The 25,675-nt window shown below is 37.5% G+C and overlaps 1 protein-coding gene across 2 annotated transcripts in view; it reads right to left on the bottom strand.

Annotated features, from left to right (window-relative positions):
• Nucleotides 1–7,930: 7,930 nt before the first annotated feature.
• PRKX (protein kinase cAMP-dependent X-linked catalytic subunit) overlaps nucleotides 7,931–25,675 on the bottom strand; it is a 66,290-nt gene continuing 48,545 nt past the window's right edge. Inside the window, exons 5-9 of one of the 2 annotated variants that reach the window (XM_026102361.2) lie at nucleotides 24,242–24,337; nucleotides 15,549–15,606; nucleotides 13,664–13,741; nucleotides 12,328–12,476; nucleotides 7,931–11,749 (exon numbers count right to left, since the gene is read on the bottom strand). In XM_026102361.2, the coding sequence (XP_025958146.2) occupies nucleotides 12,351–12,476; nucleotides 13,664–13,741; nucleotides 15,549–15,606; nucleotides 24,242–24,337 (358 nt within the window). In that variant the 3' untranslated portion in view covers nucleotides 7,931–11,749; nucleotides 12,328–12,350. The remainder of the gene's footprint in view (nucleotides 11,750–12,327; nucleotides 12,477–13,663; nucleotides 13,742–15,548; nucleotides 15,607–24,241; nucleotides 24,338–25,675) is intronic. The other variant, XM_026102362.2, reaches the window with a different exon arrangement.

Here is a 25,675-nt window from a genome sequence, read left to right as displayed (position 1 = left end):
ATTAATAGTAGTCAAATGCTTCTTGACTGTGTCTGGAATATATTTCTCTTTCATTTTATGGTATTTCAAAATAGGAGGATTCAGAAATAATGATATTACTATAGGTATGTAACCTAATTGCTAAGTACAACAAGTATATCACAAGAAAGGCATTACTTGGAAATGGCATCAGTCTTCCTCTGTTTTCAATTAAATCCAGGCCAATTCCCATGACACAGTTTCCAGTTAAGGAGGAAAGAGATGTACTCTCTGTATTAGTAAAAGCCAAAATCTTAGAATGAATTATTTTGTTGGCATAGGTAGCCTGGCATGAGCAATATTTAGTTACACATTTGAGGTGCTTGCATGAAGCTTACTGGGTGCAGACGGGTGCATGTCTTTAGACCTATCACACAACTCTGTGTCACGCAACCCAGCAACAAATATGTAACTGCTGCAGCCCTTGCCTTGAAAGCTTTTCCTGTATAAGGTAACTTTTTATTTTCCAAGAAATCTTGCTGTGTGCTCCATCCCTGTCTGCATGTGATGAAAGGGCTGGCTGGTAGGTTGAACACAATCATGCCTGCAATCATGATTGCTGGAAGGGCTTTTTTTGTGATGATACATTCTCTTTCGACACTCCAGTTAGCTGTACAGGAGCTCCTTAGAATTTATGAATCATCCAGACAACTGCATCTGGTGGAAATGCAAGCAAAACGTTACCATAGATTTCACCATTTGCCAGCTTGTCACATCACCATAGAAAGAATAGGGTGGAAATAAGTTTCTGGTGAAACTTCTTTATCTGACAAAGGCATATTTTGAACAGCATTCAGTAGCCCTTTGGATTCACTGCACATCTAACCTGTCAGCACACCAGCCTTCTGTCCCTGAGTTTGCAAAGAGCTTCATCCCATGCTGATTTCATTTCACCTTCATAAGCCAGAGAAAGGCCCCCCTGGCTTACTAGACTTGAGAGAATTGAGGTTCAATGGCATAGTCATTTAAAACACTTTTGATGTAAATAAATTTATGAACTACCAGAAACTTGGTTCTACACATGGAATTGGATGTGGTAGTATGGTTACTACCATGAGCTGGCTGACATAAAATCAGTTTTCTTCAACTTGAAAGTACAAAGCCATTGATAGAGACAGTAAATTAGCATCACCATTAACAAAAGGACTTGCTTGTTCTGAGCTACAGTGTGCAACAGTCCATGTAAGAGAGTTCCCGTATAGTCCATTTCACAACTTCAGACCTCTGTTCAGTCTGGAGAAGTTAAACAGTTTTTCGATAGTATTTGAGAAAATAAGGAACTGAACAAATTCTTTAGCTCATTATTTCAACTCTGCTGAAGTTAAAGTTGTGAGAATAATGAATTTATTAATTCAGTGTCTGACAGGAAACATAAACACCAAAAATAATTTTAATCTGAAAAGAAATGCTTTGGATTTTTTTCATGAAATATAAGGAATTCAGTGTTTTACATTTTATTCTCTTGACAACTTTTGGGGACAATTTCAAAAAAAGTCATTTGGCGTAAGTGCAAAATAATTTGGAAGAATCAAAATTTTATCCTCCTCTCCTCAAATGAATTAACCCATATTGATCTTCGAAGTACTGAGTCATTTGATGTCACATAAGGCACTGAGCATAAGATTCAGCTTAAAAATTTTCAAAAGCAACCACGTTTCCCTTCCCATTCCTGAGATGCTGCTATTCTTTAGTTTCATGTACTTTGTCCATCCCTAGAAGCGTGCTTCTTCCTTAAATCAAGTTCTTCAGGGCTGGTGGAGTTTTTTTCAGTTGGTTTTTATTCTTATAGAAGTAGGAACAGAGTATCAAAGGAAAAGAGCATGAAAGATTTTTTTGCATGGTCCCTTTTCCATTCTGAAAAAACACAAACCTAGATGAAAGGACCACTGCTTTAAGTGTTCTGTAGTGATATCAGGACAAATACAATGCAGCTTTTTTTCTCCCTTCTTACCACAAATACTCATTTATTATGCAGTGTTGCAATTCTATTTGACAAATTTAGAGAAAATCTATTCTTTCACTTACTCCCTTACTCAGGCCCCTCTTCTTCAAGACTGATTACATACACCCCAAGTTACTGACTTTCCCCATTCAGAATGAGATACAATGGGTCCATGAAGCAAGTAACATTAACAGGAGAAATTGTCTCAGATTCTTCAGCCTCATATTTTAAAACCTTGTTTTAAAGAGTTTTAACTTAATCATGTTACTGGAAATCCTTTTAAAGACACCAGCATTTTCTTTCCCTCTTGCTTTTTCTTTTTCTTTTTCTTTTTCTGGTGTGCTTTGGTTTGTTTCTCGTAGTATTTCATATGACTCACAATAATGTGTTATTTCGATCTATAATTTATTGCTATCTCCTGTAATACCTTTGAGAAAAAAAAGGACTACAGATCTTCCAACGGAATAAACAGAAGTGGACTCCAATGATCGTAACCCTTAGGGCAACAAGAAAACAGGCTTGAACATGAAGCAAGCACTCCAGAACAATACACAAAAATATAGCCATGGATGTCTTTAAAATGAACTAGTTAAAAGAAGCCAGTAAATGGAACAACTTTTTGGCAATATATGAAACTGTACTGTAACTCAAAGTGGCTTGTATTTTTCCTTTCAGTATGTTATATGCTATGACCCTACGCAGAGAAAAAAACTCACACTTTTGGACAACATATGTTCTAAAAGTCAATCATTGTTTCTATAATCTGTTTTGTCTTTTTAGCTGCTTGAAGCTATGCCAACCTAGGATCAACCAAACAGATTCAGAGAGAAAGAAGTTATGGATTGAATTATTCTTAAATAGAAGGAAATCTCCTCCATTCAGTGTATGGTTAACACTAGAAGCAAGAAGATATTAAAAGGTAAATTTTTCCTTATTTGTATCTTTATTATATTAATCACTATTTTTGTTGACAGCCTAAAATAAAATAAAATAAAAAAAGAGAAACCAGACTCATAACAAAGTGGGATGGGAAGTCCATCATCTAGTCTGGTTTGTTTTTATTTTTGAATGATAATGACAAAAATCATCAATCCTTTGATGACTGAAGCTTATTTTATACTTGGAAATTAGAACAAAATCTTTTGTAACTTACATCTGTCACCATAGGCCTAATGGGAGTTTGTTTCTCAGGCTGATATTATTCATGTGAGACCATTTTACTCCATGAATCCCATCTGCTGGTAAACTTTGTTACCTACAAATAGATACCGACTCTGTTCAAACTACAGTAGAGGCTGAGAACTTGCTTATATTGGAAACTTTACTGTCCTGATGACATCCTCCTTGCTTAATACTTATACAGGAAGAAAACCACACTGAAACAGAACTTACCGTATCGCTGTAATGTATTTTTTAATGCATTTTTGTGTAAAAAATGTGGTATGTCACATACTGAACTTAGTATCTTGCACATAAATACTTAATAATTTTGAACTGTGAAAAAAAAATGTAATTAACACCACCTCATCTGCTCCTTTTCCCTATATGTAAGCCCTACATTGGGGGGAGGGGTGGGATAAGTAAAGTTTTAAACTTCTGTCAAAGACTTGGACTTCAAAGCTATATAAAAGGCATTTAAAGTACTAGCGAATGACAACAACTAAGAATTTGTTTTCTGGAGATTAGCGATCTACAATCTGAGGAAGGGGAAACTGACAGACCGGTGGCACCCCTTGACATGCCTCACCTCACCCATGTTTTACTGGAAGCACCCTAGTAAAATTTGCCCTATACAAAACAGAGGACAAGCTATGGATCATTCACCATGACCTGGGTTGCAGTTTGAGAAATGCCCATCATATGTTAGCTTTGCTGTTAAACATTATCTGTTGTCGGAAAAGCCATAGCTGTTTTTTTCTATTATGTAACTTTTGACAAATGGGTGGAAGAGGAGAATGGGTTCCAACTTCCTTTTTTATTCCTTTCATTCAATCATTTCCACTTTTAATCCCTACACGAAGAATTAAAATCAGACCACCTTCCTGATACCTGTTTGTTCAAGCAATATTACTCTATTTTCAATATTAAAATATTTCACATCAAAAGCTTTAATATTTTTAAACATCTTATTCTTAAATTGAATTCACAAATTTTCTTTATTCAGTTGCCAAGTTAATTTATTAAAGTATTAAAATTTTAAACAAATTAATGTATTAATTTCAAACCTGTCATGTTTTGCATGTAGATCATCACCAGCTGTATAAATAATATTTAAAATAGGTAATTACTGGGACAATCTGTGGAGTCTTTAAACAGACTTCACAGACATTTTCACAATCCAAAAATCTATCATCCCAAATTCAGTGGTCAGCAAGAAAACCTGACTGAGTAAAGGCCACACATATACTGATCGTCTTCCTAGGAAAAAAAAAAAATCTCCCTTTCCTCAGTGGCCAGACAATGAAATAAAAGAACAGACTCATACCCTAAACACTACTTACTTAAATGATCCATCACCAAACTTTCCTTCTTTCATGACCGAGTTTTTGTTGTGGATTATCTGGGTCACAAGAACTTTGAGTAAAGATTTAAAAATGGGTTCAAAACATGCCATTTGAACTGTGTTAACAGCTTAACACAGTATGTTTGCTCTCCAGTGGCAAGTACCTGCAAAAGGGGAATATAAGTCAGTTATTGGAAACTCCTTTTCAGATCAAATAAGTAGAACCAGTGCTTTTGATCCAAAGTTCAGCTCACAGCAGAGAGACATTTCTCATAGATCAGTTGAGTTAATGGACTGACTTATTACTGCTGTGTAGATGATGGCAGAGATTGGCAGCAGCAAGACAGTGTCACAGTACAGTAGTTCAGAACTGAGAGAACTAAGAAATAGCCCAGTAACAAAAACTTAAATTCAAATATGCTTAGATTAAGAATGCTTTAATCTGGAACAAACTTTATTGATAAAGAATTTAGACATTTACCCCCAGCTCACTTTTATTAACATGAAAGACAATAACTTATCTACTTTTGTTTACTTACCAGTGGTCTTTTTTTGTAAAATGTGCGACTGAAATGGGTACAAGCTTCACCAAGAAATAAAAAAAAAATGCTCACTGAATAATTTAATCAGCAAGTCTCAAAAGCAACTTTAAGAAAAATCGCTCAACTGCTTACAAGTTAAAAAAAGATTTGCTGCTTTTGAAGGTTTTATCATATTAATAAGGTCTAGCACCCCCCCCCCCTTTTTTTAACAAGCATTAAATCTAACTAAAAATATTTACAAGTTGGAAGAGGGGCCTAAATTGCTTTGAAATTTCTTTTATTTGAGAAATTAAGATCAGATCACAGAAAGTATCAGAGAAACACTCCATATTCCATCTCTTCCTTTAAAGAATATTTAAATTAAGGTTTTTAAATTAAAAAGAAGAGTACAGCTACTTCCTTTAATCACTGAGATTGCTGTATGATGTTCTTAAACCAGCAATGGACACAGTTGTTTCATAAAGAGAGGAGGAGGAGGAAGAAAAGGACGCAGATTTTTTTTTAAAAGTTTCACATTCACCACGATAATTACAAGAACGTTGGTAAGACTGGTATTACAGCAATATTCATAAGTACAGTTGGCATAGCTACCTGTAAGATTCAAAAAAAACCACAATTCTTTTAAATACTTTTGTCACTACATACAATTACTCTGTCTAAAATGCTATGCTTTGGCAAGCATACCTTTGCTTTAAGGAAAACTTGAAAGACGTTGAAGAGGTGCTTTAACTGTGTGGTATCAGAACTTAAACTTATTATGTGCTAAACATTCTGCACACCAAACCTCAAGTAAAATTTGCAGTAAACAGGTTTCACACTTCCCAGAGTGGGGAAAGGAAGGGTTCCTTCAAACATCACTTACAGTAACAAGCTAGAGCTATTGCTATACAAGGTAATGTGTGTGATCTTTTTTCATAAATCAGAATGCCAGTAGGAAAACAATTGAAATGTACAGAGAAAAAAATCTCCGAAACAGCTGCAGCATTGTTCTTTATTCCCAACTTACCCAGCCAAACAACAGCAGATAACAGATACACAAACGAGGTTAAGAGAAAGTGATGTTGCTGATACTAGAGGAATGATGCACTTTTAGGGATGCAACATACTTTCCAACATAGGCATCTCCCTTCCCAGACCAGTCTTGTAAACCTGTCTGCAAAGTATCCTTCAAGCTAATTTCCCACTCATACTTACAGCTGAAATTTTCCGTTCAGAAATCACCGTTCAGAATTTTCCAGGGCAAGATTAGAAAAATATCTGGATAGATTGAAAGAAATTCTTACAATTTCTATTGCTAAAGCTTTAAATACTTCTGGTTTAATGAATAAATAGGAAGTTTGACATACATTCATGGGTGTTTTTTTGGAAGTGTGGATGGAAATCAGGAGGAAAAGAGCAAAGGGACAATCTAGACTCTGCTACTGGGACCTGCCTTTACTACCTCTGTGAAAAACTGTCTAAATTTGGAAGCTGAGATTGTAGCTGCTAGCAAACATTCAGAAAAGGAAGAGCTTGATATCTTAATTACATAAAGATTCACAAAACACTGGGCAAGCACCAGAACTGTGAGGGTGCTAGTGGCTTTTAGCCATTTCTCATCATAACACAGGGTTATTGGTTAACAGTGAAACAGAGCTAAGAGCCTGAACTAATGCTGAATTACTTAGGAGGTTAAAAAGAAACAAAACAAGCCATATCAAAAAGAATCAAAACAGAGATAAGGTTGAAGATGAAGGAAGTAATGCCACCAAGTTGCTCTGTGTGGAGAAAGAAATAGTAGGGAGGGTCACAGAAGGTTCTTGTCAAACACTGTTTTAACAACGTTTTGCAGGAAAAAAGGGCTGATGGACCGTGGAGTTGAGACAGATCTGGGGGCATTGAGTAACATATGATCCAGACAAAAAACGTAATTAAACAATAAGAGCTACCTGTCTTTCATTAGTGAGAAAGCGTATTTAAAATAACCTATCTTATCCAACAAAGGCTGTGTGCAGCCAAAAAAGTTACAGTACTCAGGTTAAAACAAACAAAAAAACAAACCACCCCCACCTAAAACATCACAAGAGGCTGGAGTAAGCACAAGCTGCCAAACCAAATTCTTCACAAACACTCTGCTCAGTTTTAACTGAGCAATTCTTTCCTTTTGATTCATGTCTAAGACATGACTAAAAGCTTGCCAGGGCTCATTGCAGTGTTCCTTCACTTTCCATTAGCAGTGTTTTGAGGCACATGACATAGTGGTTTACAAGAGAAAAATGCCAATGCACAAAATTTAGATTTAAGAGAGGCAGAAAGAAAGCATTAAATTTTGTGTTAAACACCAAACCCTGAACTAGACCAAACTGTGTCCAATCTATGAACACAGCTGTCCATATGTCCACTGTGTAGTATATGTCTACATAATTATTTCTGCAAGGTGGAGATTTCTAGTGGGCAAGAAATAAAATGTAGTTTATCAGGGAGAAGCAATTTAACACTAACAGATGCATCAATTTTGGTAAAAATAGACTTGAAGCTCCTGATGGAAGATGAAATAAAGGTTTAGTTAGGTGCATCTGACATGGTAAGCATGTTTTTTTGATGCTTAAAGAAATGAAGCAGTATAAAATGAGTGTTCAGGAGAGTGTCAGGTCATTAAACTGCAAAAATGCTGAACCAGTTAGGGCCATAGAATCATTAATGAGAAGTCTGAGTTAACACTTTTTAGTATGAGAGCACTACCCGAAATGAACTGGAAAATACACTTTCTGGAACTCCTGTGCCAGCAGTTACTGAAATATGCTCCACCACTTGTGTCTTGCTCTGGAAAGATTTAACTCCTGAAAAGAAGGAACAGTTGTTTTTTCCACTGCACTCCTTTCTCACTCAAAATATTTTGGATGAAGAACCTGTACCTCCTCCCAACATAAATGGAAGCAAACTAGGTTTAAACATTTAAAAAGATATAAAGGTTTATTAAATGAATCCAGATTTGACAGATATTACATAAATTAAACAGCAATAAAATTTTACTAGGGTTTATATACAGATCACAGTGATTTTCATTGTGCAATGAGGGCTGACTTTGTAACTTTGAACAGTACTTATACATGTGAGCTACAACAAGCAACCAGCAACATATAACATTAGTCCAAGTTAACCTGGGAAGCCTAGCAGTTCAAACTGATTATGTAGTACATCAATGCCTGCTACCACTACCACTACTTAGTACACAGAGTACTTATAAAGCAGTCAGGTTTGCCATAGAAAAGTGCAAAACATGGGAAGTCTGTACACAGTACAGTACAAAAAGGAATCATGCTACAGTTTTTGAAAGCTGAAAAATAATTCTATATCATAGGAAGCACTGCATCACTACTCTTCTGAATGGCAAACAGATGAGCTGAGGAACAGCCGTATCTTAAATTGCTTTCAAAACTGCAAAATCCCTGTTCATCCATTTAAACATAGTTTAGTACCTATATTTTGATCAATTAACAATGACTTTTCTACAGTGGAAGATCACATTAGTTAAAGCTCAGTAGCACACATATTCATTGATCAAGCTAATTTACAAGAAAATCTACAGCATGTTCTCCATTTAAATCATGAAGCATTTTTACCATTTGGTTACAAGGCAATTGTGTTTACAATGCACATTTATTCACTTAAAATTTCAAATTGGGCAATTAAAAATATATATATATAAAACTCAAAAATAAAGATTGTTTTTTACTGTTTAACATTCTTGTTCACCAAAGCAGAAGACACATGAAAGACCTGTGGGCTCCTGCAAGAAAACAGTCCTTATGCAACAGTCTATATGCAAAAATTCATGTTAACAGAAGCAACCATAATAAAATGAACTTCAGAGAATACCATACTTAAAAAAGTGTTCTAATTTGCTCTAAAAAAAAAAAAAGAAAAGAAAAGAATCCAGAGTCTTTAGTGCACTTTGTATCTGGGAACTCCTTATTTAGCACACAGACAGAACTACATTAGTGGTCCATGAAGTTCCAGCAAAGACTTAAAATAAAACTGACTCACTTGTGCAAATAAATAAAATGGGTGGATAATTACAGCTCATTAAGTTCAAGACTGTAGAGAAAATAACTGATCATTTAAAATAATGCTTCAAACTTTTTTTTTGTTAAGGATTTTAATTAAAAAATATGGAAAGAGTTTTGTACTAGAAAGCATATTGACGAGGTCAGTAGTTAGGTATACGTACTCATGGCTGTGGAAACAATGTAAAGTCAGTGGATCAGCATAATTAATAAGATTATAATTGCTTCTTTAGTCCCTATCATAATGAGGGTTGGTACATCCACTGCCAGCAATGGATAAGATTCATAAACAGAAAGAAAAAAACATTAATCTCCTGTTGTTCAAGCATTCAAAACTTCTAACCACTAATGGCACATTTATTAAAATGCAACTTCATTTATTCAGCTTTGAAGACTTAAACACAGTTCGCGTTTTAATTTTTGCAAAAAGAACTTGATATTTCGGTTACTTGCTTATTGCAGTATATACATCTTTAAATAAGGAACTGTTTTGCAGTACTCAGATTCCATAAAATACTGTAAGCTTACACATTAAAAAGTAGAACTGTACTTGCTCCCTTTAGACACTGCAAGTTGTGTTTTTACGTACTTCAGTTTCTCTAGTTGACTTGGAATATTTAACTCCAAGGATATAAATACAGTGGATCAGACTTTTTTTGTTTTAAAGAGAACAATGTATTTTTACCATGTTAAAGTGATGATTCTCTATGCGTTTCCTGTACTTTATTTGATATTCTTATACAGTTTTCAGTGAGTGGCAGCTGGGGCCATCAACTTGTGGCATTTGCATAACATTATCAAGACAACTTTTTGATGTTCCAGAATTACCGCTTTGAAGTGTCATGATTTTGTTACACAAAGAAAAACAAAATTTGCAGTTTTGCAAAAACAGTTATACAATCTCTTACAAATTTGTACTTCTCATAGAGAGACAGATCTAATAACCTAAAAATTGCAACTCTTGAAGTACATATACTATTTTCCTACACTTCTGTACTATTTAGAGCTTGGCAACAAAAATGGAGGTAACTTTTCTACCAAGAGACCCCAGTTATAACTTTGTCAGAAAATTACTGACATAGTAATTTTATTAGTTATTACCACAATATCTACTTTTTAAACATGCTGAATTTAGTTCAGAAAAATTAATCTTTGGCCTGGATTTCTTATGATATTTTAGAACAAAAATATGGAGAACAGTTTGTGGGCCTATGCAATCTACTTTAAAAGTTTTAAGTTTTATATAAAGCCATCGAAGAACTCCAGTTAACTGACTTGCTTTTGAAAAAACACGTTTGGTCTAAATACAACAATTTCACTAGAAGTCATCAAAACCCACGACATCTAAAAGAAAGCATTTGTGTTTTGAAATTGAAGTACTTCAAAATCAATTTCCCTATATTAGCATAAGTATCACAATATGAAACAAAAAAACCTGAAAGATATCCTGATTTGTATACAATCTACCTTCATCTTTATGTATATTCATATACATAGATACATACATACACACATAGTGATATTTGGTGCTACTTAAAATGAAGCAATATTGCAAATATTTCCTAAATACAGTGTACTCAATCTGGCAGAGTCCCATATAGAAAGCTGTTAGTATAGGATCAAAGAGAGACTCCTTACGTCTAAGGTTTCAACTCTGTACATATGGAATTCCTGGCAGTAGAGACTTTAGAACATTTCTAAATGTGGAGCAGAGAATCGGCTCTAATACATATTCAGTCTTCTCCCTGATATTCAGAAGTGCCAAGCATTCAACAACTGCTTCAATAATGAAGAGTCTGGTATGGCTCATGCTTTAAATTTGAAGATAGCAAGCTTAGAGAGAGAACAACTCCTGTAAGATCCACTCAGGGAACTTATTAGAGCCCTTTTATCAGTATGCACTGAATTACATGTTTACAGAGTCTTTACATGAGAAATCTCATTTTAGACAGTGTATCATTACTTAATATCCTGGTTTGTAAAGAGACATCACTGTAACAGAACTTCATGAATTAGCCAGTCAGATGTTTCTTAAATCAACAATAAAATATTCCCTTGTCTTTCTGCTTTCAAGTACTGTGGTTGCAAGTGTGAGGCATTGGAAATTTTAGGTACAAATCTTTTTTAAAACTTAATTATTTTTATTTTTTACAAAGAATTATAAAATGTATATAAGATGATGAAAAACTCATTTATCCTTTTAAGATTTTTATCCCTAGAGAACTTCTTGAAAAACATTATTTGAAAAATAAAAATCATAGACTCTGCAAAGTACAAAAATTTACATCTTTGCACAGTTCCTGTGCTTTAGTTGTATTGTATTCATTATATACATATATACTAATTTGTGCTTTTAATTACACAAGTTTAGTATAAACTTATAAAATTAAGTCTGAGATAACTACGCAAAAAGGATCTGGGAATAGCAGGAAACTCAACAAAACCATAAGTTAAAATAAAACTAAAATATACCATTTTAGTGAGCCTACTTCAGAGTAGGCTATCATTATTACAATTTGCTAAACTAATGCCAAATGTTTACAGCTAAAAATGAGTTTTGTCTGCCTCCAACTCTTTAAATATTTAGTATTCATATCTGAATGCAGTAACATTCTCATCCACATCAAAAAGTCTTCATTTACATATGAACTCGTTTGTCTTCAGACTTGCTCTTAGCTCTTCAGTTTCCTTCCAGTTTCTAATACAAAATAACAACAAAAAAGAACACAAAAGACAATATAGAGCATGTAACTTGAATGACAAATATCAACTCATCACAAATAAAAACAAAAGACAGAATCCAGGGTAAAGAATTATTCTGATGATCTTTTCTCCTCTAGCTAAAGTTTTGGTTCTTAATGCAAACACCTCGCAATCAAGAACAATCACATTTGCTTATCTGTCAAATCAATCTAGATCTTTGCTTTTAACACACTATTTAAAAGTTTTAAGGATAGAAAGATTTAAATGACTGTACGTGGATCAAGTACTCTTGATCACTGTAGAACAAGCAAAGCCTGTGAGATAAATTACTTCTGTCATCCAGCAGACCTACATTACAGTATTTTACAATTTATTATTTCAATCATTTCCTCTACTTTATTTCAACCATTTCCTCTACTTTATATTGTTTTCTTTCCCTGACTAATTCACACTGGTTTTTAAAGCTATAATAAAGCACTAATCAGTGTTATGAATCAGAAGATGTAATTTCTGCGAAAAGCTCTCTCATAGAACTGCAGTGTTTTGAAGAGAACTCCTGATATGTGAACATACCTTGTCCAGTGTGGATGTCGCATTCAGAAGTTCTTGAAAATTTCTAGATCTTTAGGGGGTACCGGAGGTGTTTTGTTCCAGTCATCTTCAGGATAAGCTTCAAAATTGGATGTATCCCCATCATTGGATACTTTCGGCACTATAGGAGGCTAGTCAGAACAAGCACAACAAAAACATAGTTTCTCAATCAGCCACTTTCCGTCATATTATTAAAGAAGAAATTCTGTGAAAAATTGATTAAAAAAGTGACACACATTTATGAAAATTCACAGCTTTCACTGATAATGAATGGCACAAGAGAGAGAAGCCTGTTGCCTGTGGTTAAAAAACTTTTATAATACAGATACCTATTTTATTAAGGTCTCTAATTCTAGCTGCTATACAAACAAAAGATAACTGCAAGAGAATTCATTAAGGTTCCAAGCATGTTCTGTTATAGCACAGTCTGTCACTCTCCTTTCAGCCTCCTCCCTCCGCTTCAGTGAATCAGCAAAAAGAAATGTAATCACATTAGGCCCCTTTCTCCTAAAAAGAAATGAATCCTCTTGCGGGGGGAAAACCCACACATCTCTTTCAAATTTACTGCTTTTAAGGAGGTTGCAATAACTAACGTGTGCATGCTTCTCACTACCTTCTATGCTTTTTCCTAGTCTAGCAATGAATTCAAGCAGGAAAAGAAAGTGCTCAGCTGTAAAAATTGTGATTTCACAAGGATGTCTGCAAAAGAACCTGACATTCAAATGTCACATTTTCACAGTTTTACTTCCAAAGAACTTTAATAAGCATCTTATGGTGTTGATAGCTTTTGCAAACATCAGACCTCATATAATTACATTCATAAATCCTTCCCTTTCACCTTCTTCCTCCTACTGCCATATGCTTTATATTATATTACAGCATTTATCTGAGTTGAACTTGGAACAAAAATTTAAAGGCTAGAGTAGATAATTCCCACAGTTTTTTACTGGAAAAAACAAAACAAAACAAAACACTCACTTCACAATAATTATTTACAAAATCCTAAGAAGTGTAAATTAGTTCCTTTTAATTAATTTAAATGTATTATATAATGCTAATTAACTTCACATTAGCTAAATAAAGTAGGTTTTTTTAAACTTGTTCATGGCAAATTCATCATGTAAATAGACATTCTGCTAAGTAATTCTGTAAAAGTAATTCTGCTGCATCATTACATATGCATGTATATAACTAGCAATGTACGCAAATATCCACACATGTTCATACACAACCAATAGGCAAAAAAGCCTCAGCAAACAGTTTAAATGAATGATGATTTCTGGTTGCCAAGAGCTATACAATATGTTGCGGAGTATACCTTCAGTTTTCTTTGAGGTACAGCATCCCAGTCTATAGACCTGAACCATCGATGTCTCTTCACATCATCTGCTCCATTCTTTAAAGAAAAATGAAAATAAATGTTTAAAGAAGTTGCATATATTCCAAAACATATATTTCATCACAAAAACTGTGGCATCGAGGCAGACTAAAGGTCCATCTAACCCTATATTCTCTCTCAGGTGGTAACCAGTAAAAGATTCTACAGGTTTATAGTGTTACTTCCTACCATCTCCTAAGTTCCAACAATAATATCCAAATAAAATTTTAACTTTTTTTAAGCATTCTTCTGATACAAGGAAGATCAAGAAAAGGCTTTCTGTAGGAAAAAAATATTACAGAAATATTAATTTGATCACAGGAAATAATACTTTGGTCTAAAATATTAATTAATTTCTACAGAAATATTAATTTGACCTAAAATTATTTAATACATAACAAATTCAGAAAATTTTGTATCAGGTCAATGTAAATCAAAAGATTGTTCAAATCTCTCAATTTGGCCTCTGACAGACAAGCAAAGAAAACCAAATCACTGTCGTATACAGTTCAACCATTCACTGCAGTTCTGTTCACTTATGTTTTCTCCAGTGTTTTAGAGTATGTCTCTTATTCAGATATGCTTTCCAATTCTTACACTAATTAAGAGAACAACTGAGGGTTGATGATGTCTTAAACTTACGGCTAAGAAATGCTTAATTTTAGGACCTACATGTTTATCAATAAATTCAAGGAGCCTGGATGACTGTTCATCCTTTACCTTCTTCAGCAATGTGCAACATAATTCATGCTTTAGGCAAAACAAACAAGCAAACGAAAATCCCCAAATTCTACTCTCCTCTGTCCAGTGAAATGGAAATTTTAGCTGTTTCTAAACACCTAAAGGATTAAACCAGCTAATTTAGGCATCTGTAACACTGTAAGCATCATAACAAGTCAATTAATATAGGATTAACTTACTGTGCTAGAGGGGTAAATTAACCTATCCTGTCTTTTGTGCTGCCCTGGATAGCCTGTCACAGTATCTGTGCTAGTTCATAAACAGCTAACTTCTCACAAGGCTACCAACCATGACTACAACTTAGCTGCATAATCATATGAGCTTGTAATAAAACTGTTCGCCTCTTGGCATCAGACATAGCACTTCACATGACAAAATACACAGGACTGCTCTGTGTTGCTCTTTGATAAATCAGATACAGATATTATTTCTGACGTAGGCTGGGATGCTACCTGATCCATGTGAGCATGTTTTTGACTAGTAAGCTACTTTCTCCAGAAGTCTACAAGATGACAGCAAGAACAATTCTTGGCAGAAGGAAGACTGACTATGCTTAATCAGCCCAACCACCAAGCTATCGTGACAAAAATGACCACACATCACAGTACAATACCAACCTCTATGTGTCTAAGTAACTATGAAGCCTCAAATTTGTTTAGTGCCCCTTCTGGGGTTAAACATCTCCAAAGGAAGAACTAAATCATTCGGGTTCTCTCAGACCTACAGGGTTTACGTTAGACCAGAAACACAGTGCTCAGTCCTCAAATCAATCAATAAACAGGTAGTGGGCTTTTGGGGCAGGTGAAGAGGCAGGCAGGGGCATGAGGAAGAGGGGAGGGCGGTGGGCACGTCTGTGTGTACACAAATGAAATACAGATTAATCTTGATAATATGAGTAAGATTTTCAGAAACACAGTTAAATTTTGCATTCAGGACAAAACAAAAAATCAGGTATGGGAAAATGTATCTCAATTTCATGCTTACAGAAATGAACAAAAACCATAAGAGTTTTTCTATATCTTTCCTATTGATTCCATCCAACCCTGTGCCTTGTTCTGTATGACATGTAGCATTTTATACTGACCTTCATATTTCCTAATCGTCTTGTCCTGTCAACCACAAGAAGCTTCTTAATAAGGTCTCTATAATAAAGAAAATATTATACATTCTGTTAAACAAAAGCAAATTGCATTTGCTGCCATACAAATGTTACCGAATGTGAGCATACTTCCCTTTGACTAGCTAATACCATGTATAATTTACCCAGCCACTTCTTCCATACTTCAAAACAGTTAAGAGTGAATGATAAAAAGGGCAAAAAGGGGTAACCTGGCCTAAAAGGAAATAACAAGATTTATTCCAAGTCTCTTTCAAGAAGCTACCCTGCAAAGGAGACAAAAAACGTTTCTCTTTTGTAGTACCGCATCTTTCTTACCATTTTGCCGGGTTTTTCAAATTTCAAAACATATCTCAAATCTATTTTGCGGAACATAACTGTAAAGCATACCAAAATAAAAACACAGATGTAAAGCTGCACCTCCGATTTTATAAATTCATATTTAAGTTCTGTGACAGTTAAATATTCAAAGAAACCACATAAGAGCTAGTCACCTGCCTAAAGCTATTAACATTCACAAGTTCTCATTTCATTGCAAACGAAAAGCCTCCTTTGAGACTAGTTCACTGAACAACTCTACATGAAGCTATATTAACATTTTAAAAGATGAAGGTAAGTTTAGAGACATAGAGGACTTCATTTGTAATAGCAAAGTACTTTAAATTTCAAGCACCAAACAACTCCAATATAAATCACCAGGAACACCACAGATATTGTTGAGTTAAATCCATTACATCTGGGTTAAGAAAAAATCTGGCTGCACATTTCTATAAGCAGTTACTTTCTATCTCAAAGATTGTTTTGTTATTTACTTTCAGCATAATGCAGTTTTGCTTTCATTGCATAAACTACCAAGGAAAGGAAAAAAGAACAGTTTAGCCATCCTTCCTGTTTCTACAGCCTAAAATGGACACAAAAAAATACAGTATTGCATGAAACTCTGGGGAACTCAAGAACATGTCAAATTCTGACTTTTAACCATGCAGAAGGCTTAAAAAAAAAAAAGAAAAAAAGAAGAAAAAAGCAGCTTTATTTACAGAAGAAAGGCAAGCATTAAGGGCACATCTGTCTGCCCCCGACCTCATATTGCAACACCTACCATTCTCCACCCCTCAATATTATGTCATATAGTCTAGAAATCACAAAAGCATAAACATAAAGAATATACGAACTGAGACAGAATGTGTTGAACTATTTGAAAAGCTGTTGTATTTGGCAGGGATATCCAAATAAATTCTAAAAAAAATTGGCAGGGATTCTAAAACTCAACTGGAAAATATTCAATTGCCAGATAAAAGGAGAATAAAAAAAGTCAATCCAGAAAGCAATTTTCTAAACTCTCATGATCATTCCATCCAATCAGTGTTCGGATTAGATTAAATCATGTGACTGAATCCTTCTACAGTCACCTTCAGAGAAATACCTCCTTCTAGTTCTTTACAGAGAGGATTACTCTTTATGGAGAAGACTACAATAGCTATAATCAAATTTTTCAGTTAAAGTAGGACTGAAAAGCAGTCCAGAAACCCAGAAACAGATTCGCAGACCATATGATCAAAATTAATTCATGAGGTTTGCTCTTCCTATACAACTAGAGAACATACAACAGATCATTCCTGGCTTGCTTTAAAAATTCATCTTGGAATTCATTTTCAGCTATGGGATGAGCTTACTCAGTGATACTGTGTTATCACTGAAGAACAACACACCTGCTGCATTCAGTAAAACAAATAACCATTAAGTCACATCAAGTAATAGCTAGTTTATTGTTTCTTTATTACAGTTTCCCAAGCATAGTTTAGAAATTATCATGTTAAAAATCAGTACAATAAATATGTTGCTGTATGTATATGGAGGATGAAATTCTACATCAAGGCATTCCTAGATCAATAATCATTAGGTTGCTGTAGCACTGACATTATGTTTTGCACTTTCCAAAACTGTCTTTGCCAAGAAGAGTTTACAACAGCAGGAAAGAAAAATGAAATAGAATGGAATAACTTATAAACTCATGAGTGGCCAAAGAAACAGGTGGAACATCAGTTAATACTTTGTTTTACCAGAAGTCATGTAGTGCAAAACTATACCAACAGCCTCCTATTTCAGAACTACTAGTTGGTTAACCTATTATCATCTTCATGGTAGAAGCAGGTCTTCAGAAGATGAATTGACCTAATGGTCAAATGCACCAAGTACTCCATATACATGGAATAATGGACTTGCAGAAAACATCTGATCAAACAGTAAGAAAGCTAGCAAAAGGGACACAGTAGAGAGCAATATGAGAAGAGGCTAACTGGCCAGAAGAAACAACAGCTATACAAGAACTTATAACATGTTAAGAGACAATTAATGTCATATGATGGGAGGGAAAACTAAAGTGGTAAATATTCAAAAAAAAAAAAAAAAAAGGGAGGTGGTGGTGGTGAGAGAGAAGAAAATTTTCAGCCAACAGTTTGTGTAGTAGATCTTGGTAGAAAAGCTTTCTCAGGGTGCAACAGTAACTGCAGGGAAAACAGTCCGACTGCCTAAAAGCAGACAGTTGAAGTTGAGTTCTTCCAAATACTGGATTACATTAACACTTTAGCCTAGATGTGACAGACAGGACCCCATCCCTGCTGAGACACCAAGTGATAGGAAGAAGGGAATAAAAACAAAGGGAATAAAAGGAAAGGGAGAAGGAGACTGACCTATTGGGACAAGACAATCTTACTTACTAAATGCTTTAAGTTAATGGTGTAGAGATGTCAAAGACCATCCATTTCTGCATTTTGTGGTTAAAAAGAAAAGGGGAGGGGGGAGGTTGGAACAAGATATGCATTATGCTAATAGTTCTCTGTAGAAGCTGAAGCCATGCAAGGGGATGAGATCACCCCAGAACAAGTTGTAAAAGGTGGAGAACCTAATCCAAATCCCATGAGATCCTTTAAAGGCAGGCATGTAATGGGAATGAACTGTCAAGCACACACTGAAAGAACATCTGGATCATGTATGAAGAAAATCTGGGAAAGAACTGTAGTAACAACTATGTTGATTAATATTGCCTACACTTCATTGATGGCCACATCTAGACAGAACATCAAGATCTACATATACATGCTGACTACCACAACTAGAAAACTTCATAGCATCAGGCATCCCCTATATAGTCCAGATCAGTAAGTCTTGGTCTGTGAATGCTGAGTTTGAACAGATACTAAGAGTACTCCTACATTTACATGTTTTCACCATGTTAGACAGGTTGTTAGTGACAACAACCTACTTTGAGCTGTTCATCTTTCTGTCACGCTCTTATAATTTAGCGTACACAATACGTTTGGAGATATTCAGTCTTTCCTAAGAAAGACTGAGTTAGGGAGACTAGGCAAGGAGACAACACTAAATTGGAAATAGCATCTAAATAGTAAGTGAAAGCTCTGTTAACAACACACACAAATATGACACACTAATCAGCCTAAGCTGATGTCAACATGCTTCATTCAGTGCAACTTATGATTCAATGGAGGCCTAAAAAATCCTCCCTGAAATGATTATTCTTGTAAGAAGATCTGTACCAGAAAGTAGAGTTCATAGAAGTTCAGAGAAAATGGGACGGATGCTATTAGATTTGCCATAAAGCATTTTGTCTATCTATCTAGCAGTTACAATAAACAAATCCCATCTCTGCAGGGTACTTCCACCAAAACACCTTGAATGATAAACCTGGGTATGTAAGAGTAATCTCCTGTCCTCATTCAATCATCTGTGCCTCTGAGGAGAAACTTCATGTTAAAACTTATTCCATCTCTATTACAACATTTATGTTAGCACAGCTATCAGAGGCAGCAAATAGATGCAGCAAACAGATGCAGCAGTTTGCACAGTAGTGTCTGGGCTCTGCTCAAAACTTTTGAGGACCTTGTTTAAAGTTGTGGGGGATTTCTGGGGACCTCCGAAGAACTAGACAACAAGTGCTGCTAACAGGAAAGGGGACTAGGCAAGGACAGGTACAGAAGGCCTTAACTTCTCCTGGGAGAAGCTCTAGCTAGGTGTAGCTGCTGCTAACCAGCTCTTTTGGTTACCTTGGATCAGAGGGAGTTGAGGCCTTTGATCCAGGCGGCCCTTGATTAGGGTGGGTCAAGCACCCTGTGAGTCAGTGCTGGGGAGAAGCCTATATAATAAGAGTCAGGCCTAGAGCATAGCTCCCAGAGCGCAGTGAACAGAGGCAGCAGTTCACGCAGAAGGGCACAAAAAGGCACCTTCATTTCCGATCCTAGTAGTGTGCGCTTCCTCTGACATGGTCATGACACGCCACAGAGCACGTCCCCCAGTAGCTGTTGGAGTCGTCATATCAGTTGTATCAGAGGCTTCGACCCAGGCAGACCTTCTGACAGCAGATGCAGCTCTACAGCTCTCAGGCTGCGGGGACTGCTTGGGGCCTCTCTGTGAGGCCTGGGCTGACAGTCAGCTCTCTTGCAGAAAGTGTGCTGTTGTTGATGAGTTTTGTCATCAGGTAAAGGAGTTACGGAAATCAGTAGGCTGCGTAACATCTGAGAAGATGAGCAAGAGATAGACAGGGTATTCCCGGAGACCATACATCTCCAGGAGTCCCAACGCCCCACAACAGTGGAGTTGCCACAGGGCTCTGTGCCATGTGAAATTATACATCATAAATTTGTAGAAGGTGGCTGGAAACTGGCCACTTCTTGTAGGAGGAGAAAGGTTCCTACTCCTCCTGAAAACCTGCAATTGATGAACAGGTTTAGTCCCCTCCAGGCTAAGGAAGAGCTGGGCATGGCTTCAAGGGAAGCAACTGGGCGGACAGACCCTGTGCCACATGGGAACACCTGGAAGAAGCAGCAAGTGGTCGTTGTGAGTGACTCCCTGCTGTGAGGCATGGAGGCACCTATCTGCCGACCTGACCTCTTGTCTAGAGAGGTTTGTTGCCTGCCAGGGGCTTGAATAAGACATGTCGTACAAAGACTGCCAAGGCCTGTCCGCATGCCTATTACCCTCTGCTGCTCTTTCATGTGGGCACTAATGACACCAAGGGCAACTTGGAAACCATCAAATAGGATTTCAGAGCTCTAGGGATGGTGGTCAAGGGTTTGGGAACCCAGGTCATTTTCTCCTCAATCCTGCCAAGCAAAGGGGAAGGATGGGAGGAGGAGCAGATGGATTTCCCAAATTAACAACTGGCTGCACCACTAGAGTTGGCAATGGGGTTTTGGTTTCTACGACGATGGGACCCTTTCTGAAGGCTGACCACTGATGGGGAGAGGTGGGATCCACCTCACTAAGTGGGACATGTGTGTCTTTGCCAACAGGTTAGCCAGCCTGGTAAGGAGGGCTTTAAACTAGGAACGATGGAGCAAGGGAAGAGTTTCAGAGACAGTGTAGTCAGCAAAATATGGCTCAAGTCGGGGGATACTCCAGCAGGTGCATGCAGCCAAGGAAGTATGCACAAGACATGACTATGGGGGATCCTCCTGCACCCCTCCTCGGAAACCTGCATGCTCGATTACCTTCCTGAAGTGCCTGTACACCAGTGCGCACAGATGAGAAATAAACAGGAAGAATTAGAGATCTGTATGTGGTTGCAGGGCCATGATCTCATTGCAATTACAGAGACACAGTGGGATAGCTCAGATGACTGGAATGCTGTCATGGATGGCTACATGATTTTTAGGAAAGACAGGCCAGGAAGGTGAGGTGGTGGAGGTGCTCTTTATGTGAGAAAGGAACTGCAACGTATCAAGCTAGGCCTAGGGGTGGGTGAAGAGTGAGTCGACAGCTTATGGATAAGGATTAAAGAGCAGGCTAACATGGGTGACACTGTTCTGGGTGTTTGCTACAGGCCACCTGATCAGGAAGAGGAAGTCAAGGAGGCCTTCTACAGACAGCTGGAAGTAGCCTCATGATCACAGGCCCTGGTTCTCGTGGGGGACTTCAACCACCCCGATATCTGCTGGAAAGATAACACAGCTAGGCACAAACAGTCCAGGAGGTTCCTGCAGAGCATTGATGACAACTTTCTGACACAGGTGGTGGAGGAGCCCACGAGGAGAGGTGTGCTGCTGGACCTTGCACTAACAAACAAAGAAGGACTGGTTGGAGATGCAAAGGTTGGAGGCAGCCTTGGCTGCAGTGAGCATGAGATGGTGGAGGTCAGGATCCTGCGAGGAGGAAGCAGGGCAATAAGGAGGATGGCAACCCTGGACTTAGGAGAGCAAACTTGGGCCTCTTCAGGGACCTACTTGGAGGAATCCCATGGGTTAGGGCCCTAGAAGGAAGGAGGGTCCAAGAGAACTGGTTAATATTCAAGCATCACTTCCTCCAAGCTCAAGATCGCTGCATCCCTACGAGTGAGAAGTCAAGCAAAGGGGGCAGGAGACCTGCATGGATGAGCTCCTGCCAAAATTCATACAGAAGAAGGAGGTACACAGAATGTGGAAGAAGGGACAGGACACTTGGGAGCAATACTGGAACACTGTCAGAGTATGCAGGCATGTGACGAGGAAGGCTAAGGCCCATTTGGAATTAAATCTGGCAAGGGATGTCAAGGACAACAAGAAGGGCTTCTTCAAATACATCATTAGCAAAAGGAAGACTAGGGAAAATGTGGGCCTGCTGCTGAATGGAGTGGGTGCCCTGGTGACAAAGGATATCGAGAAGGCAGAGTTCCTGAATGCCTTCTTTGCTTCAGTCTTTACTGCTAAGGCCAGCCCTCAGGAATCCCAGACCCTGGAGACAAGAGAGAAAGTCTGGAGAAAGGAAGACTTTCTCTTGGTCAAGGAGGATCAGCTTAGAGATCATTTAGGCAAACCTGACACCCACAAATCCATGGGCCCTGACGGGATGCACCCACGAGTGCTGAGGGAGCTGGTGGATGTTACTGCTAGGCCACTCTCCATCATCCTTGAAAGGTCATGGAGAACAGGAGAGGTGCCTGAGGACTGGAAGAAAGCCAATGTCACTCCAGTCTTCAGAAAGGCCAGCCAGCCTCACCTCCATCCCTGGAAAGGTGATGGAGCATCTCATCCTGGAGGTCATCTCTAAGCATGTGGAGGAAAAGAAGGTGATCAGGAGGAGTCAGCATGGATTCACCAAGGGGAAATCATGCTTAAGCAACCTGAGAGCCTTCTGTGATGCCTGGGTAGGTGAGGGGAGAGCAGTGGATGTTGTCTCCTTTGACTTCAGCAAGGCTTTTGACACTGTCTCCCATAACATCCTCATAGGCAAGCTCAGGAAGTGTGGGATAGATGAGTGGACAGTGAGGTGGATTGACAACCGGCTGAATGGCAGAGCTCAGAGGGTTGTGCTCAGCAGCGCAGAGTCTAGCTGGAAGCCTGTAGCTAGCGGTGTCCCCCAGGGGTCAGTACTGGGTCCAGTCTTGTTCAGCTTAGTCATCAATGATCTGGATGAAGAGATGGAGTGCCTCCTCAGCAAGTTTGATGATGATACAAAACTGGGAGGAGCGGCTGATATGGCAGAGGGCTGTGCTGCCATTCAGAGAGACCTGGACAGGCTGGAGAGTTGGGCGGAGAGGAACCTCATGAAGTTCAACAAAGGCAAGTGCAGGCTCCTGCACCTAGGGAGGAATAACCTCATGCCTGTGGGTACAGGCTGGGGGCTGACCTGCTGGAAAGCAGCTCTGTGGAGAAGGACCTGGCAGTCCTGGTGGACAACAAGTTAAGCACCAGCCAGCAATGTGGCCTTGTGGCCAAAAAGGCCAAGGGTATCCTGGGGTGCATTAGGAAGAGTGTGGCCAGCAGGTGGAGGGAGGTACTTCACAAAGTGAAACACAGGCAGTTCCATCTGAATATGAGGAAAAACGTCTTTACTGTGAGGGTGACAGAGCACTGGAACAGGTTGCCCAGAGAGGCTGGGGAGTCTCCTTCTCTGGAGATATTCAAAACCCGCCAGAACGTGATCCTGTGCAATGTGCTCTAGGTGACCCTGCTTGGGTGGGGGGGTTGGACTAGATGCTCTCCAGAGGTCCCTTCCAACCTCAACCATTCTGTGTGATTCTGTGATTTACTAACAGGTATTTCAATTTCAATTATGGAATTTTTAAACAGAAAAGAGAAAAAACAACATTTGCAATGTATCTGTAATGACTGCAAAATATTATGAATAAAAAACTGATTATACAAATTTAAGATTGCATATTGAAGTGGAGCCCTGCTATCAGAAACGGAAGCGCATTTTAGATCTGTAAAAGTATCAAAGAGAGTCCACTCGGACTCATAACTAGTCAGTTATGTAGAGAGTGATTTAACTGGAAAATTAACACACAAAGGAACAATTTTAAGTCCTCTTCCTGCTCTCCTGATGAGATTAATTAACTCCTCATAGTTCTCCTCTTTTCCTTCTCCCACAGCACCCTTGCATCAATGAGCTTTGTAGAAAGTGGAAAAGTATTTAATATTTCAAAATATGCAGAAAATTAAGAGAGTAGGATACTACAGGATATAGCAGGTTATTATTACCATATCTCTGGCTGGAACTCTATTAAACACAAAATTTACTTGAACGGCAAGACTAAATGTAAACTAAAATAAATTCAACACAGTGTTCTAGAAAATCAGAATCTGGTATCTATTTATGAAAATTATTTAAAAATAGTGCTCAGGAGGTATGTAGAACATAAAAGATAGTTTGGGGAGCCAAGAACTTACTTTACATACAAATCCAAATGCCTCGGGAAATCTATTTTGCCAGCAAGAATCTTCTGATATATACCAAATGGATTGTCATCAAAAAATGGAGGAAACCTATTTTAATACAGCAAATTTTTAGAGGTTAGAAAAAGAATCTGCAAAAATCTTATAAGCAGTGTTAGACTATAGTAAGTGCCCACAAAAAAAATGGGTTATTGATTTCTTTTTGGTAGGGCAACATCATCAAGCACACACTACTTGAAGAATAACTTTAGTTACCAAGCCACACTGAGGCTGCTATTGCAAAACAGAAAACATTTTTATATACAGTACATTCAGCATGTAATTAAAATTGAAGTATTGCAGAAGAGCTATTTCTTTTCTTAATACAGTAAAAAATTATTTGTGAAACAAACTGTCAGTATTACAAAGTCAGAAGTTTTTTGTCTTCAGCTTTAAAACCCAAAGGTGTACTTTCTAAAACAACATGACCACTCTTGATCTTTTCCTGTAACTGCTGGTCTACGCTTATTCACTAGTTTCCACTCAAAGTGTCAAAGGACCCTCATATGAATACAGCATCCAGTTCAGCTATTTATTATACTTCTTTAATGTAGGTGTAGGCTTTATTACAGAGGTTTGAAGATGACAGACTTTTCGGTCCCTAAAAGTCTCTCAAATGGCAGCTGTTCTTTTCATGTTTTGGCAGATACAAGTCTCATGTTTCATCATCTCTAAGATGATCACCAAATTAAAGTTCAATTAAAAATCTGTGCTATTTTCTAAAAAGTTCTCCACAAAGTTAGGAGCCAGTTGACAGACTGCTTCTTGTGTTCCACCTACAGTAACAATTGAGACTATTTTCTGTTGTGCTTCCTTCACTAGTATATGATATACACTAGTTACTCAAAGAGGCACAGAGTGCAAGTGTATCAGTACGAAGGTTTAATTAGCTTAGACCAAGTGCCAAGAGATTTTCAGAATGACAGTCCCCTTTCTAGAAGTGACCATGAAAAGCTTTCTAGGGCAATGGGATAACTAACTATTCATTCACTGATTTCAGTCCCAGCTTGACTTTCATAACATGACCAAAGCACCCTGCTTAATAATGATTCTGTCTCAAAATCTTGTACAGAATAGAAAAAGAGATTTTGAATATCAACCATATTAATAACATCTAACTATTACATTCTGACAATTAAAATATTTTCACATCTTCCTAAAGTTTTATAATTTTTTTTTTCTAAGAAAACTGAAATGCATGCACACACATACCATGCTGATAACTTTGGGAGGCACTGGTAATATAAACAAGGGCTGACCCAACAATATTTGTTCATTTCACATTACTTCTTTCCTTAATTTTTTGTTACCCAGTTCAACTTATTCCTGAAAAAACATTATGTGCTAGTTGCACTACAGAAGTGTTTTCAGAAGTACTAAGTCCTTTGT

This window comes from Dromaius novaehollandiae, chromosome 1 (genome assembly GCF_036370855.1).
Source record: "Dromaius novaehollandiae isolate bDroNov1 chromosome 1, bDroNov1.hap1, whole genome shotgun sequence".
NCBI lineage: Eukaryota > Metazoa > Chordata > Aves > Casuariiformes > Dromaiidae > Dromaius > Dromaius novaehollandiae.
Note: the sequence above shows the minus strand (reverse complement) of the source record. Positions and strands in the feature narration are given on the sequence as shown.